At 52.3% G+C, this 15,643-nt stretch overlaps 1 protein-coding gene across 1 annotated transcript in view; it reads right to left on the bottom strand.

The window, feature by feature from the left end:
* The window catches only part of DNAH3 (dynein, axonemal, heavy chain 3), a 181,263-nt gene that overhangs the window by 15,138 nt on the left and 150,482 nt on the right, over positions 1-15,643 (bottom strand). The window contains exons 51-54 of the mRNA XM_006752778.2: positions 11,545-11,743; positions 6,608-8,749; positions 3,998-4,223; positions 695-939 (exon numbers count right to left, since the gene is read on the bottom strand). Of these exons, the coding sequence (XP_006752841.1) occupies positions 695-939; positions 3,998-4,223; positions 6,608-8,749; positions 11,545-11,743 (2,812 nt within the window). The remainder of the gene's footprint in view (positions 1-694; positions 940-3,997; positions 4,224-6,607; positions 8,750-11,544; positions 11,744-15,643) is intronic.

Consider the following 15,643-nt stretch of genomic DNA (forward strand, 5'->3'; position numbering starts at 1 on the left):
AGCCCGCCGCTGCCCTGGGCTGCCCGTCCCGGCCGCTCTGTGCAGGGCCAGGGCGCGTGTGCAGCTGGGCGGGTGTGCAGGGAAAGGAAGAGGATGCTCAGAGCACCCCAGACACAGCTCCCTCTTGGTTAAGGAGCGGGAACTGAGGGCCCTGCAGGGTCACGTCCAGGCTGTGGAGCAGGTCAGCCACAGCGGCCGCCCATGGCCAGGAGCCTGTCAGCGTGTGCTGCTCGGCTCTCATGGGAACCCGTCAGCATCTAGTGAAGTGAGGCATGGCTGGGTATGTTAGTGAAAACATCACCTTTATTTTTTTGAGAAGCACAGACAAACATGTCCCAGCGTATTTCTTTCCTTGTCATGCTATACACTACCTGGTGGCGCTTTGTGGATAATGGCCACCGTGCCCCAGTGGGTGCATACGCATCTCAAGCCTGAGTCTCTCACCGTCACGTGACTTCAGCAACACCTCTTTTCCTGGCATCGACACTGACCTGGTTCTGGGGTTGCCAGGTTTATTAAATATAAATACAGGGCCCTCAGTAAAGTTATAATTTCAGATAACCAACAAGTCCTGTTCAGTACACGTGTGCCCCGAAGGCTGTGTGGCGCACTGTCTCCCGTGCCTCCCCGCATCCCTCTGGGCAGAGCCTGCGCCCGCCCGCGGCGCCCTGCCCTGCCCGGGGCCCTCTCCTACCGAGCGGCCCGAAGTTCCGCCGCTCCTGAACAATGGCGTGGAAGAAGCAGAGGCCAAACAGCAGCTTCTGCCACATCTCGGCCTTCGTGCAGCTTTGGAAGAAGACGGGGTCGGAGATGGGGTCGTTGAGGTAGGAGCGCAGGAGGTTGGCCCGCAGCCCTTTGGGAGGCTCGTTGGTCATTTTGATCCCGTTCTGCAGGATGCTGACTGGGAACTTCTCGGAGGGGTAGCTGGTCAGCCAGAGTCTGGAGGGACAGTGACCCAACTACTTAGAGCAATGCAGTAACTTAAATGGAAAAACCAGTAACACAGATATTAGCCACCATCCATTGAGCACCGCCCAGTGCCGCCAGGCTAAGAACCAACGTGTCCCTTCCCGTGCTTTGCCTCCGTGGGGATGCCGAGTGGGTGTTTCACGTGCACACCCCCTAGAAGTGGCTGAACTGAGAGGTGACCGGGCTCCCGCTGTCCAGGCCCTGTCCGCCCTGCTGGACTGGCCGAGCTAAAGCCTGCACCCAGGAGAGGCTGAAGTGAGCCACTCCCAGCTCCCAGCTCCTCACAGCCTTGCTGTTAGAGAGGAAATGGGGCAGGCGGGGGAGAAAAGGCAAGCAAACCGATGCCACAGTAAATGCATTACTGAACCAAGACCGCATGTTGTCCCCACGGGAACAGGAGATTTCTATTGCGGAGAGAAGTCTGCCATCGGCCCAGCCAGGAGCAGAGTCCAGCAGGGCCTGCTTTTGTAAATACAGTGCTGGGCCCTGGCTCTGCCCCTTCATTTACATATGACTTGGGGCTGCTTTCCTGCAGCTGATTACAGTGGGGCCTTGACCTAAGAGTGTCCCGACTAAGGACTAATGAGTTTTTTGAGATACCAGCTGTCTCTCGGCTGATTTTTTGCATTGAGTTGACAGAGTAATTAGAGTTAACGAGCTCCTTAACAGCTCCTTAATGAGAACGGTCTCTGAACGAATTAAACTCGTAAGTCAAGGTCCCACTGTAGTTGCAACAGAGACCACGCGGCCTCACAGCCTGAAATATTCACGATCTGGCCCTTTACAGAGACAGCTTGCGGACCGCAGTCACGGAGGCGGCCTTTGGAACAGGCCCTGGAGGTATGCAGGCTTCTTCCTTTGCCCACAGAAACGGGATCATATGCAAATGATGTAGACGCAAAAAGATGGCAACTTCACCTCAGCGAGTTAGCACTTCGGCGCACCGGCGTCTCAGCTTTCCTTCGTCTGTTTCCTACCCGAGCTCCATGGCAGCCTGTTCTGTTTCATTTTGCAGGTTTTTGTTTGTTTGCTTTGCTAGACTTTAGAGAGGTCACAACAGGCGAATCTGGTCACGGAAGGCCATTAGGAACACAGGACGCAGCTGGGCGTCCACACAGGCGAGGAGGCCGGAGGAGGCACGGCCCGGTGGGTCCAGGCCCGGGGCTGGGAGCTGGGCAGAGGCTATCGCAGCCAGCTTGAGGCCTGACCTTAGTCTGCAGATGGCTGACATCTAGTTCAGGCCCAGAAAACCAACCCGATGCCGCAACATATTTTTGACGTAATTGCCCACTTTTAAAAATGTAGGGTTTTCTTTTAAAATTCTAGATCCCTACATACCCTTTAAATACGACAACATCCAATCACAGGAGGCTTGCGTTCCTGCATGGCAACACCAGCCGCACGAGCAGGGGCTGCTCTTCTGTCCCTAAGGGCGTGGCTTCTCCTTACTGAGTTCCCACGCTCCTGGTTGTGCCCGCTCGGAGGCAGACGGCCAGGGCGGCTGCTACTGTGGTGTGGAAAGTAGAATATTCCTGTGCCAGTCCCCCTCCCACATCTGTGGCACATTCCTGGCTCCTGTAGGTACCTGAGCTCATGCCTTTTGGATTAGGAACATAGTATTGAGGACCTTAATGAATAATTTTTTCTTCATTGAGTGTGTCATTAATGGTCAATGAATCAACTCATCATCCCAAACCAAACAGAATTCTTGAAACTAGTAGATCCCACTTAAACTCTTCCATGAATCTCACCTGAGTCTTACATGAATAGAGTCAACTATGGCCTAGTCTGGCTTTGTGAATAAACACTAAACACTTTCCTATTTTCAGGCAGACATGACTAAAATTAAAACATCCACCAGGCTTTGGGGTAGAACAAGAGTTGGCAAAGTCTCTGTAAAGCAGCGGTTCTCAACCTGTGGGTCGCGACCCCTTTGGCGGTCGAACGACCCTTCACAGGGGTCGCCTAAGACCATCCTGCATATCAGATATTTACATTACGATTCATAACAGTAGCAACATTACAGTTATGAAGTAGCAACGAAAATAATTTTATGGTTGGGTCACCACATGAGGAACTGTATTTAAAGGGCCAGAAGGTTGAGAATCACTGCTGTAAAGGATCAAATAGTAAGCGCTCAGCCTTTGCAGGCAGATGGTTGCTGTCACATTACCTGCAGCATGAACGCATCCTTGATCCTTGATAATATATAAGTGAGCATTGCTGTATCGTAACAAAACTTTGACATTTTAATTTCATATCATTTTCATCTGTCATGAGGTCTTATTCTTCTGATTTTTTTCAACCAGTAAAAAATGTAAAAACTATTCTTAGCTTATACACCAGATAACACCAAGCAGTCGCCTGGGTGTGGCCCGGCTGTACGGCTGGCCCTGCTGGACCAAGAGCACTATGCACACGGGCGTTGGAAGGGGCTTTGAAGCCTGTCCGGTCCGTCTTCTCGATCTGCAAATGCACAACCACGCCTACTTGCTGGGCTCTAAAGCTCACAGAAACACATGGCTGTTTCCATGTTTCATGGCGCCTGAGAAATAGGCCAGAGCAAGGACAGTGGAGCCTAGACTACAGGTGAGATATTTTTAAAGACAAAGAATTTTAAGCATCAGATTTGCTGACATTTAATGTACCTTTCCAGACACATTTCCTATCACCTCCCCTCAACATCTCACACCAGGGTCACAGCATAGCTTCTTGGTGCTTCCCTAACACCATCTTTGCTTTTTACAAATGCTGTCCCCTCTGCCTTGGAATGTCCTTCCTGGCGAACTCCTATTCACCTTTCAAAACCCCAGGCCAATATCAGTCCTCCAGGTCTCCCTGACTCTCCCTTCCCCCTCCGTGTCCCAGGGCCCTTCTTAGAACATGAACATCGTTCCTCTGCAGGCTGCCTTCTGCTAGACTGAGCCTCCCAAGGGCAGAACTGTGTCTGGTTATCTTCACCTTCCCTGCCACCAACATGGTGCCTGGAGCTGAGCCGCGCAGGACAGGCAGCGTGGGAGCCTCTCACCTGAAGCTGACATTGGTGTTCTCAGGGATGATCACCTCCTCACAGATCTTCTCCAGGGCAGGCATCCAGCTCGTGGCCAGGTGGCAGTTCTGCAAGACCACCCAGGTCCCCTCTTTGATGGCGATGTTGATCATTTTGGCCGCAATAGGGCCTTGGCCTTGGCCGAGGGATATGATCTGTGTTTTGGTGCCTCCCATGTCAAGATCCTCCGCAAACTTCAGCAGGCCTGGGGCCAGGAGGAAAAGGGGCTTTTAAGAGAATGAGCCAGCGAAGACCATATTAACGGTCACGTCACAGGAGGCCCACGTTATAATTCTGGCTCCAAAAGACACCCACTGACTGCTGATAATTACAAATAAGCAAGTCTCTGGGGAAATTTTAGACTTTGGTGAAGATGGAGAGCAAAGACACTATTGGTCCCTCTTTTGCTCTGAATATACAGACATTGATTTTTAAAAATGACAGAAACTGAAAAAAATCAGGGTTGAAGGAAAGAGAAATTCCCAGGTGCCAAAAATAAAGACAGAGATCAAAACTAGAGAGGTGAGCACAGAGCCAAAGGACAAGGAACTGGGATTTTAGGAATTTATTTTACTGGGAAAAACAGGTGTTTGTACAGTGAAATTTCAGGTAAGTCTCACTTCTCTCTCCCTCAGAGGCAGCAATGCTACTAGGTTTTGTGAGTCCTCCCAGAGACATTTGTGCATTTCAGTCATGCGGAGTAAGATTATACTCACCCCACATGTGCTTCCTTCACTCAGAATTCCCCTGTCAGTCCATGCATAAAGGCCCTATTCTTTGTCATGGTTGCAAAGGGTTTCCCCATTGGAAAATACCACACGACATTTAACCCGCTTAGAAGCGGTGTTTGCCCACAAGAGATGGGCATAACTTTGCACTCAAAAGAGGTGGGTGCTGGAACTGAGTTTTAAAAAAATAAAGTTAGGGTCCTCCAAGGGCTGCGCCTTCATGGAGAGAAGGCCAGAAATCTGGTCACTGACACAAGAAGCACCGTGGAAGCTGCCACTGGCTTGTAGCCTGGATGGGAAAATAAAAACCCTCCAGTGAGAAATCAGAGCACGCAGCCTCCGCCACAGAAACTCCCCTATACACTGACCCGGAAGGGGACACCCGGGCACCGTTGTTTGTCTATAGACTCTTCAGTTAGGGCACTCCTGAAACCCACGCCAGCGAGACCCCCACAAAACAACACACGCTGCTGTTGGTGAACGCACAGTAAACTACCACCAACTACCAACCACGCTCAGGGGTTGTCAGCACAGACAACAAATGGGAGAACTGATGCCCCAAGGATTACACACGGACTCTGCTGTGGGCTGAATTCCGCCCCCTCAGATCCATATCTTGAAGTCCTGACTCCCAGGACCTGGGTCTTTACAGAGGTAGTTAAATTGAAATGAGGTCAAGAGGGTGGGTCCTAATCCACTATGACTAGTGTCCTTACATGAGGAGATGAAGACAGGCACAGAGGGAAGAGCCTGTACAAACACAGGAAGCAGGTGGCCACGAGTGAGCGCCAAGAGGCCTCAGCAGCAGCTGCCACCCGCGCCCTGAGCGTGGACTTCTCTTCTCCAGGACCGGGAGGAACCATGTCTGCCGTTCAAGGCACCCGTCTTTGGTATTGGTTGTGACAGCCCCAGCTGATCTTTGGCACAGGAACCTGGAAAGGAGACCCATGGCTCCCAGCTGCCACCTCTGACTGCCTTCGTGGGCAGGTGCTGGCTCCGCCTGGGTCAGGTGCGTGTTACACCCCTCGGCCTTCTCCCAACACGCCCACCTTGTCATTTGCGTTTCTGACACTCTTCCTTCATTCAACAACAGAGACAACTAAAGCTTTGCAATCCCTCAACGGAACAGAAAACTAATTCCTGAAAACAATACACACCCTTTAATAAGCACAAATGATTCCTGGGAAAATACACAACCTGGTAACAGTGGCTACTCCTGGGAGCACTCGGAGGCGGCGGCACCTTCACTCTACAGAAGTGTTCCTCGGCCTCAGCTCTCCCGACAGGCGGGGCCGGGTAAGCCACTGCTGAGCCCTGTGCACTGTGGGGTGTTCAGCACCCTGGTCTCTACCTACTAGATGCCAGTAGCACCTCTAGTTGTGACAACAAAAATGCTTTCCATGTTGTCAAATGTTCCTTGAGGGCAAAATGGCCCTAGTTGAGCCACACTTCTACACCTTATGGCATTGCTTGGTTGTTTTTAAATCATGACTCACAGTATGAATTATCCAAAAAGTTAAAAAATTAAAAGAAAAGAGGAAAGCCCAGCTGAGATAGTTAGAAAAAATGGTTTAAAACAAAGGTGGCCAATTAGCAGCCAGGCTAAATCTAGCCACAGCTTGGCCCTTGCACAATTTTTAAGAAAACATTTGAATGAGTTGTCAAGATGTCAAAAGGAGTGCTTTTTGCATTTCTTGTTTCTCTTGAAAAAAATCAGATGTTCTGGCTCACAGCGCCAGAGGGCACAGAGGGTGGAGTAGCAGCTGGCCCTTTAGGCGGGAAAGAAACCTGCAGATGCTAAAAGGGATGCTATTGCCATCCATTCACATTTTGGGCTCTTCATACCACAGTCCACCCTTACCTGCCATCGGGTCTGCGCCGGGAGACAGCACGAAAATCAGGGGCGTGCAGCAGCTGGAGTCATTGTAGGACCCCTGGAGGTCAAATGTCGGGGTTTCAATGTACACGTTGCCCATGTGCTCAGCAATGAACTCCCGGGTGGCCGGGATCATCTTGTCGGGTCGCAAACATCGCAGGATCACCATCCTCTCCAGCCCTTGAAGGAACTTCCAAATGCCAGGGAACTTCTCCTCGTGGGGATATGCTGAGTCATAGATGAACTTCCATTTATCAGCATTTTCTTCCAAATGTTCCATCAGGCCTTTCAATCCTGACAACGAGGATGCACGAACCACTTCGGCCCACGCTTTCTCAGACAGCCATTCGGAAACTGGGTTGGGGAAGGGGTTGTCCAGGGCCACGCCGCCAGTGAGGAGAAAGTACCAAATTTCCTCGTTAATTAGCTTTTTCTCCTTCAAGATGCCAATGGTCAGGAGGAGGGAGAAAACCAGCTTGTCCTTCTCAAACAGAGAGCGGCAGATATTGTTGTAGATGCTGAGGGTGAAGTACTCAATGATGTACTCAATGCGCAGGTCCAGCTCGTCGCTCTTCTTGCTGTGCACCAGCGACTGCATGTAGAGGTTGATGAACCATGTCAGGGAGTACTGGTACATCGGCTCGATGTTGGCCAGGTCAGAGATACAAAAGAAGATGGTGGCAGAGTGGACAGCCACCGGCTTGTAGCCCATCCGAGTCTGGTCAATCTGCGTTTCTGTCACCGAAGCAATTTCCTGTTTCTCGGAGATCTCTTCAGACAGCTCCTTGGAGGAGGACAGAACATTGATGGCAGTCTCATCCTCAAGGATGTTGCCCTCAGACAAGGAGAGGATCTCTAGGATCCTGTCTTCAATTTCCTTTAACTGCTTCTTGTTCTTGGCACTTTCCACAATCAACTTGTTCTTCTTCTCTTCCAGTTCTGGCTTCTCCTTGGCAGCCACGATGCCAAGCAGCTGATCCTGGAGGCCCAGGGGGGTGATCATGAAGTTGAGGAGGCAGACTTTCACAGCGACTTCAGGGAGGTAATGTGGGTTCCTCAGGCGGGTGGTGATGTACAGCTTGAAGTCCTTGGAGTATTCGATGATGTTTTCACCCAGCCTCATGTACTCGACCCCTTGCTGCCTGAATGTGGACTTGAGCAGGATGGGCTCAATGAAGGCATCCAGCTCTGCCCCCACGTTCTCTAGGAGGACAGGGGTGCCAAACTGCAGGGCATTCTCCAGTGTCCTCACATAGTTGCTGTCCGAGAACTTGATGACAGACAGCTTGTTCACTTTCTCCATGTTCTTGATCCACTTGTTGGCCTGCCCCTGAGGGTCAATCATCAGGGCCCAGCGCCTGGAATTGGACACAATGATGCCGTTGTCGATGGAGAAGGAATCGACAGGCAGCCCGGCGATCTGCCAGGCCCGGGTTTTGATGGGATCCCCCAACGTGTTGCTGAGGCTGAAGTCACTGGAGCCGGGGATGACCCTCTTGCTACACTGGGCCAGCCACTGATTTTGGCACTTGGCCCGATAATCCACGGTAAAGGCCCCCAGGTAAGCCACCGTCCCCGCAGACACCAGCACGTCCCCCGTCAGATTAGTATAGCGGATCCCCAGCTGCCGGGCAGCCTCTGTCCACCGCTCCTTCTCTCCCCCAAGACCGCTGATGAGCTTTTCTGCCCTGACGAGCTTTTGGGAGCAGATATCAATGTTTTCTTCCAAGGTCATCTTCTTGATGTTCATCTCCTCAAACTCATCGTTCAGGGCCTGGAGGCGGTCCTCCACCAGCTTCAGCTCTGCTCTCTTCAGGTTCAGCTTCTGCATCTGGATGTCCAGCTTCCCCTCTGCCTCCCTCAGCCGCTCCCGCTTGGGAGCGACCACCTTGGTCACGCGGTCGTACACCTCCATGGCTCTCACCCACTTGCACAGACCCTCACAGGCAGATGACACGTTTTTAATGACGGCCGGCTGGAAATCGGGGTGGTCGATAAATCTCTCCCGGATCCGTTTCATGATCATTGGGGGGATGTTGTCTTTGTCGTACGTCTTAAGGCTCTCCAGGAACTTCAGGTCGCCAAGAACCTTTCTTGATACCCCCCAGTAATCTTCTATCATTTTGCCTGTCAGGTGAGCAAAGGCATAAGACTATCATTAAGATTTCTGGCTGAGACTTAAAGCTTTGCAGTGACGGTTCCTCGGATCTGGCAAAAAAATTCAAATCCCACAGAGGACTTTAAGGGCAGAGAAAATACTCTGTATGATGCCATAACGATGGACCCGTCCTTATACGTTTGGCCAAACCCATAGAATGTGCTCCTCCAAGAGCATTCAATCGTGTAAACTATGGGCTTTGGGTGATTCTGAGGTGTCCGTGTAGGTTTGCTGTGGTGGCGGGTGTTGGTAATGGATGGGAGAGACTGTGCATGGGTGAGGGCAGGGGAATATGGGAAACCTCTTTGATGTGAACTTAAAGCTGCTTTAAAGATACAAAATCTAAATAAGAAAAGGAAAGGCTAAGCTCCTCACCATGGTCTGGGAGGCCTACTGACCTCACCCCTCATTGCTGCCTTGCTCTTCGGACGCCAGTCATGAAGGGCCTCCTGCAGCGATGCCCCCGACCAGACTGGGGGCTCATTTTAGAAGCCACCCTCATGGGCCACAGAGGGGTTTCCCTAGATGAGCCCCAACAAGCGGCCCCTGCACCCCTCCCCCAGCATTGCCCTTCATCTCAGCAGCTAGAGCGTCTGTTCTTTTTACAGCATCTGTTGCAAGCTGTGACTTTTTGCTTACTTTTTATTGCGGCCTCTCCCTCACAGCGGTGAGTGGTCTGTGTTTACTGTTCTCCGCACAGTGCCTGAGACTCGGTCATCGGTCTGTGTTGAATGAATGTTGCCCCTCATCCCAGCCATAGATGGAGAGGGCAAAGGAGTCATGGGCATGTGTTTTAAATATTCTTTTTCGCATCTGGGAGGTGGACTGGATGGAACTCAAAACGTCCTCCTCGTGAGTGAGTGGGGGCCCAAGAGAAGGCGAGTGGGGGAGAAGACTGCAGCCGGACAGAGGCCCTCTGCCACCTGCCCAAGACGAAGCTGGCCTGTTCTCCTTAGCCCTCGTCACGCTGACCCCGGGCTGAGTGAGCCCTGACCTCACCCCAGGCGGCTCCTAAAAGGCTGACAGGTTGGAAAGGTTGGAGGCCTTTTGGCTCATGGCTCTGCAACCATCGCTCATCCTAACAAGCGTCCATGAGTCCTGGTTACGGGCTCAATTGTTTGGAGCGTCATCCACGGTGGAGGGTTTGATTCCAGGTCAGGGCACATGCCTAGGTTGCAGGTTCCACCCCTGGTCGGGCAACCGATTGATGTTTCTGTCTCACATTGATGTTTCACTTTCTCTCCCTTCCTCTCTAAAATCAAACATATCCTTGGGTGAGTATTAAAAAAAAAATAGACACAACTCAATGAAAGTCCTTGGGTGAGCATTAAAAAAGCTGTACTCGAGGCATCATGTTAATTACAACAGCTCAAATGTGTCCTGTTTCCAACTCAAGCACAGTGGTCAGACATTCCCATGGAGGTTTTTGTTTACCGTCAGGAGGGTGACCCACTCCACGTAAATCCAGGATGCCCAAACTACCTCGATTGCTCTTTTGCTGCAGCCCCTGTCCTGGCTGAATGCTGCAGGTTAGGTGAGTAGTGCACACAATTTGCTTTGCCTTTGAGCTAGAGAGGCGAACAATGGGTCCTGTGTGGATCACCAATGATCCAAGAAAAGAAATGACTTCTGGGGCCTGGCTATGGTGTGTGGACCGTTCTCCACCCTGGCTGCACCTTCGAAACACACAAGAGTTCAAAAAAAATACAAATTCACACAGAGGCCATGCCCAGGCCAACTGAGTGAGGATCCCACGGCTCTCAAAGAGGCGCCGGCAGGGCCGGCTTCAGCTCTTCATGCCCCGCAGGTCCTGGGTGCCCCGAGTGGGGATGTGCTGGCTGGCTCACCTAGCTCAGCCCCACTGAACACCCCGCACCTGCTGCCCTAACGGCCCCTGTCAAGTCCACACCGGCTTGTCCATTCCCCATTCCTTCTGCGTCTCCTTCATGGGGCTGCGGCCACCACCACCAGGAAAGAGGCAGTGCTAAGCAATGGGAAGCGGAAGCCTCAACCTCGTTCAATTCCAAGGCACCTGTCTTCATACAAGACCCTACATGGAAATCTGATTTTAAGGAGACTGAACATTTACCTATTAATGCGGCTAGTCTCACTTATATAAGGCGCTCTCCTCTCTCCCTGGAATCCTTGTCTCCCCACCTCCCTCCCAGCCTGCCTCTGCCTCCCTCTGCTCATCTCTCTGCCTCAGGTCCTCCTCTACCATCTCATATTCCTCCTCCCTCTTCTCCCGTAGTGTCTTTGTCTCCTTGTCTCTCTTCTCCCACGTGCTCTACGTTTGCATGTCTCTCTGTCTCTGTACCTCTGTGTCCGTCTCCATTTCTCTCTCACTGGCAGCCTTTGTGTTCTGTCTTCGTGTTTCTCTTCACAGCCTCCATGCCGTCTCTCCCGTTTCTCTGTCTGACACTGTGCTTGAGTCTGTCCCCCATCCTCTCTCTGTCGCTGTCTCCATCCGCCTCCTAATTCCTTCCTCGGATCTCTCCCTGTTCATGTGCCTGTCGGTCTCCCTGACCTTCGTCTTTGTAATGATTTGCAGGCAGGAGCTTTGACTGCTCAGCTCTCCTGCGACACCAGCATGTTCCTGGCTCCTGGGAGGAGGGGGCGGGGAGGAGGCACGGGGAGCTCTCCGGTCTGGAGCACAGGCACAGAGGCGCCCCTCTGGCTTCCTCCGAGACTGCGCACACTGCCTGCAGGGCGGGTGTGTGTGTGTGTGTGTGTGTGTGTGTGCGCCACGCGCTGGGCGGGTTACCCGTGCCACTGGGGTCCGGCTTCCTCTCAGGTTTCAGCCCTTTCATGACACAGATGCTCTCCATGACCAGCTTGACGGGGCCGGGCGGGTTCTGCATGGACTTCACCATGGAGATGTCCGCTGGGTTCAGGGTGTCGAGCGCAGCCAGTGCGGCCTCCAGTGCTGGCATGGCCTCGGCCAGGTCCCCCTCACACTCGTCCTGCGGGCACATGGGGACAAAGGGGTGAGCGCAGCGCCTGGCATGCCTGGCATGGGGGAGGATGAGGCTCTGCTCCTGGAGAAAACTGTCCGGGTGGGGTGGGCAAAGGCATTGCCCACGGCCGTTCCTCCGGGAAGGTGCCCAGGGCCCTGGGTGCAGGGAGGCCAGCCCGGCCCTTGAGGGCTGCAGCCTGGATGCCTTGGATGTTTAGGGATTCAGATGGTTTGTAATCTTTAAAAAAATCAAGCCTTTGGGTTTTTTTTTTTTGTGTGTGTGTTTTTAAAATATATTTTATTGATTTTTTACAGAGAGGAAGGGAGAGGGATAGAGAGTTAGAAACATCAATGAGAGAAACATCGATCAGCTGCCTCCTGCACACCCCCTACTGGGGATGTGCCCACAACCAAGGCACATGCCCTCGACCAGAATCGAACCTGGGACTTTTCAGTCCGCAGGCCGACGCTCTATCCACTGAGCCAAACTGGTTTGGGCAAGCCTTTGTTTTAAAAAAAAATTTCCAAGAGATATATGTAGTGGGGACCAAGGATGGGTTGAGCGATGAAGGATGAGTCTTCACAGCTGAGTGACAGATGGGAAGAGGGTCAGGGCCAGTCCAGGGAAGATGAAGGTGCAGGAGCTGAGTGGGGAGGGGCGGGATCTCTGCGGCTCAGCTCAGCGAGGGGCAGGGGCAGGGGCGGGGACAGGACGCAGCTCAGGGGGATGCAAGTTCGAGTGTAGGAATGAGGAACAGGCATAGAGACGGGAGTTGGCTAGTGACATCTGGGAGGAGACATTATTTCTTCATTTAAAAACAAAATTAAGCCGAAACCGGTTTGGCTCAATGGATAGAGCATCGGCCTGCGGACTGAAAGGTCCCAGGTTTGATTCCGGTCAAGGGCATGTACCTGGGTTGCGGGCATGTCCCCACTAGGGGATGTGCAGGAGGCAGCTGATCGATGTTTCTCTCATTGATGTTTCTAACTCTCTATCTCTCTCCCTTCCTCTCTGTGGAAAATCAATAAAATATATTTTTAAAAAATAAAATAAAATAAAAACAAAATTAACACACTGAAAAATCAGCCATAAAAATACTGACTCATGAAATAACACAGACATAAGCCTTGAACACTTCATGCTGAGTGACAGGAGCCAGACACAGAACCCCGGCCGCCGTGATCCCATACACATGCATGTGCAGAGAAATCCTGTGAGGCAGGAAGTTGGCGAGTGGCTGCCAGGGGCTGGAGGGGAGTCGGGGGCTGCTTGTGGGGAGGAAAATATTCTGGATTTAAATAATGCCGGTGGTTGTACAACTCTGTGAAAATGCGAAAAGCCACAATTGCATAATTTAAAAGGGTGGATCTAATGGTATGTGAGTTACATCTCAATGAAAAAAAAGAAAGCTTAACATTATGAAACTTTTAGAACAGGAAGGGTTCTTATAGATTAGTTAGAGGTCTAATGACTAAATAAGAAAGAAAAATAAAAACAAGGTTTCAGGAAGCAAATGAGTTAGCTCAGTTTCCACAGCTGGTCAGGTATGGCACCAAGCTCCAAGCCTGACTCCCAGCTTTGCCAGCAGCCCAGGTGATCCCCCGCCGGTGAGCAGACTCCACGGGGAGCTTGAGTCTGAGGCAGAGCAGCGAGCCCTGGCGTCTAGATCCTGCAGGTTATGATGATGGGCAAACCAACACAGGTGGTCCTGCTTTCCACATATGTGTGTGTGTATGTATGCATGTATGGGTATGTGTATCATGGATTCTTTATTAGAGGTTTTCCGCTCTCTTAGAAACCTACTAGAGGCTTGGTGCACAACATTTGTGCACTCGGTGGGGGGAGGGGGGTCCCTCAGCCCAGCATGTGCCCTTTCACAGTCTGGGAGCTTTCAGGGGATGTCCAGCTGATGGCTTAGGCCTGCGCTCTGTGGGAAGTGGGCCTAAGTCATCAGTTGGACATCCTTACTGCTGCCACAGAGGTTGACCACTATGCTCGCCAGCCATCAGCCCAGCTTGTGGCTGAACAGCACTCCCCCTGTGGGAGCGCATTGACCACCAGGGGCAGCACCTGCATTGAGCGTCTGCGTCCTGGTGGTCAGTGCGCATCATAGTGACTAGTTATTCAGCAGTTTGGTTGATTTGCATATTACCCTTTTATTATATAGGATAGCAATGATTTATTTAGCTCCATTACATTCAAACACCCCCCACCCATAAGCAAGCCATGTCCATATCCCTGTATTAAATAAAGAAATGGCCAGGCCTGGGCCATTCCACTGGCCTCACGTCAGCCACGGGATGTGCACCGAGTAGAGGCAGAGGAAGAACCAGCCCGGCCCTGCCTCCCTCACGGCAGCTGCAGAGCTGGGGCTGGGACCAGAAGGCATCAGCTTGGCCACCGCTCTGGGTTCCCCAGGTGCCCGGGGCGCCACATTGCCCTGGTTCTGTTCATGCCAGGGACCCACACCCAGCCTCCCTGCGGCCCAGCCACGGGTCTCCCTCAGGGTCCAGGCCTGGGTTCCAGCTGCTCGCTCGTCAGGCGTCTCAAACTCGCTCTCATCGTGACATTGCTGCCAGGTGATTCCAACCTGAGCGCAGTGGGTGCCCCTCCCCAGGCCACCCAGAGAGTCTGGTCCTCAGCTTGGGTGGGGCCTGGGCACTGCACTTCAAGCTCCAGGTGAATCTGCTCTGCAGTTTCCTGGGGCACCCCCAGGGCACCCCAAAGCACCGAGACGGGGCAGGGCCAGAGGGGGGGGTACTTGATGGTAACTGTCTGCCTAACATGGTCATTAAAGTGACTCTATGACATTTGGGATATGATGTTAAAAATTTTTTTAAAAACATGACATAAATTGCAACCATGATATGATGGCAATGATGGAAACCAAGTTAAAGTTGACTTTTTTTGTTTTCTGTTGTTTGGTGAATCCTCACCTGAGGATATTTTTTCCATTAATTTTTAGAAAGAGTGGAAGGGAAGAGGGTGGGAGAAAGAAAGGGAAAGAAAGAGAGAGAGAGAGAGAGAGAGGAGAGAGAGAGAGAGAGAGAGAGAGAAATGTGAGAGAGACACATTGATTGGTTGCCTCCTGAATACTCCCTCACCAGGGCCAGGGATCGAACCCAGGTACATGCTCTTGCCTGGGAATCAAACCTAAGAGCCTTTGATGCAACAGAAGACGCTCTAACCATTGAGCACCCTGGCCAGGGCTCAAGCTGACTTCTCAGCAGGGCTGTGTGACACTGCTGGAATGTGCCCAGCTCTGCAGTAATCCTGGCATCACTTGTCCTCACTAGGAAAAATGATTCATTAACTTAAAAGAATCAGCCAGTTTAAGCCACTGCTGTACTTGTGGGGCCTGCGTTCTGTCAGCCAGTCCCCTCATCTCCTCGTGCGGCGCCCTCCAGGGTCTCCTTCAGGAGGTGAAACCAACCCAGGACTGCAGCCCTTGGGGCTCAGAAAGAGACTGGGCTCCCCATAAAGCCTTGGGCACTCACACAGCATAGCCTCCTTCCCCTGACTCACCCCCGACCTCACTCCTGTCCTGGGGGAAGGCAGAGCACGGCCCTCCCTTCCCAGCCAAACCAGGAGTGAGTGTGCGGGTCGCTCTGCACCCACCCTGCCCCTCCTGCCAGGGACCTCTGCTCCCCTCACATTGCAGAACAGAGGCCTGGCTGTGAGGCACCCATGCGTGGTGACAGGCTGGCCTTCCTCCAGGCAAGTCCTGGGACAGAGTAAAGAACCTCTGCCGGGTGGTTAACACGGGCCCTTGAGCTCGGTGTGCTGGGCCATGTGACACGCCTTTGTATCCCCTGAGTCTCCCCAGGTTACAGTGAGGAAGCTGAGCAAAGCCTGAGCCCTGAGGTGCCTGATTCTACCAGGAGGACCTCACACTAATGTGCCTCC

Source organism: Myotis davidii, unplaced genomic scaffold, assembly GCF_000327345.1.
Source record: "Myotis davidii unplaced genomic scaffold, ASM32734v1 scaffold970, whole genome shotgun sequence".
Classification (NCBI taxonomy): Eukaryota; Metazoa; Chordata; class Mammalia; order Chiroptera; family Vespertilionidae; genus Myotis; species Myotis davidii.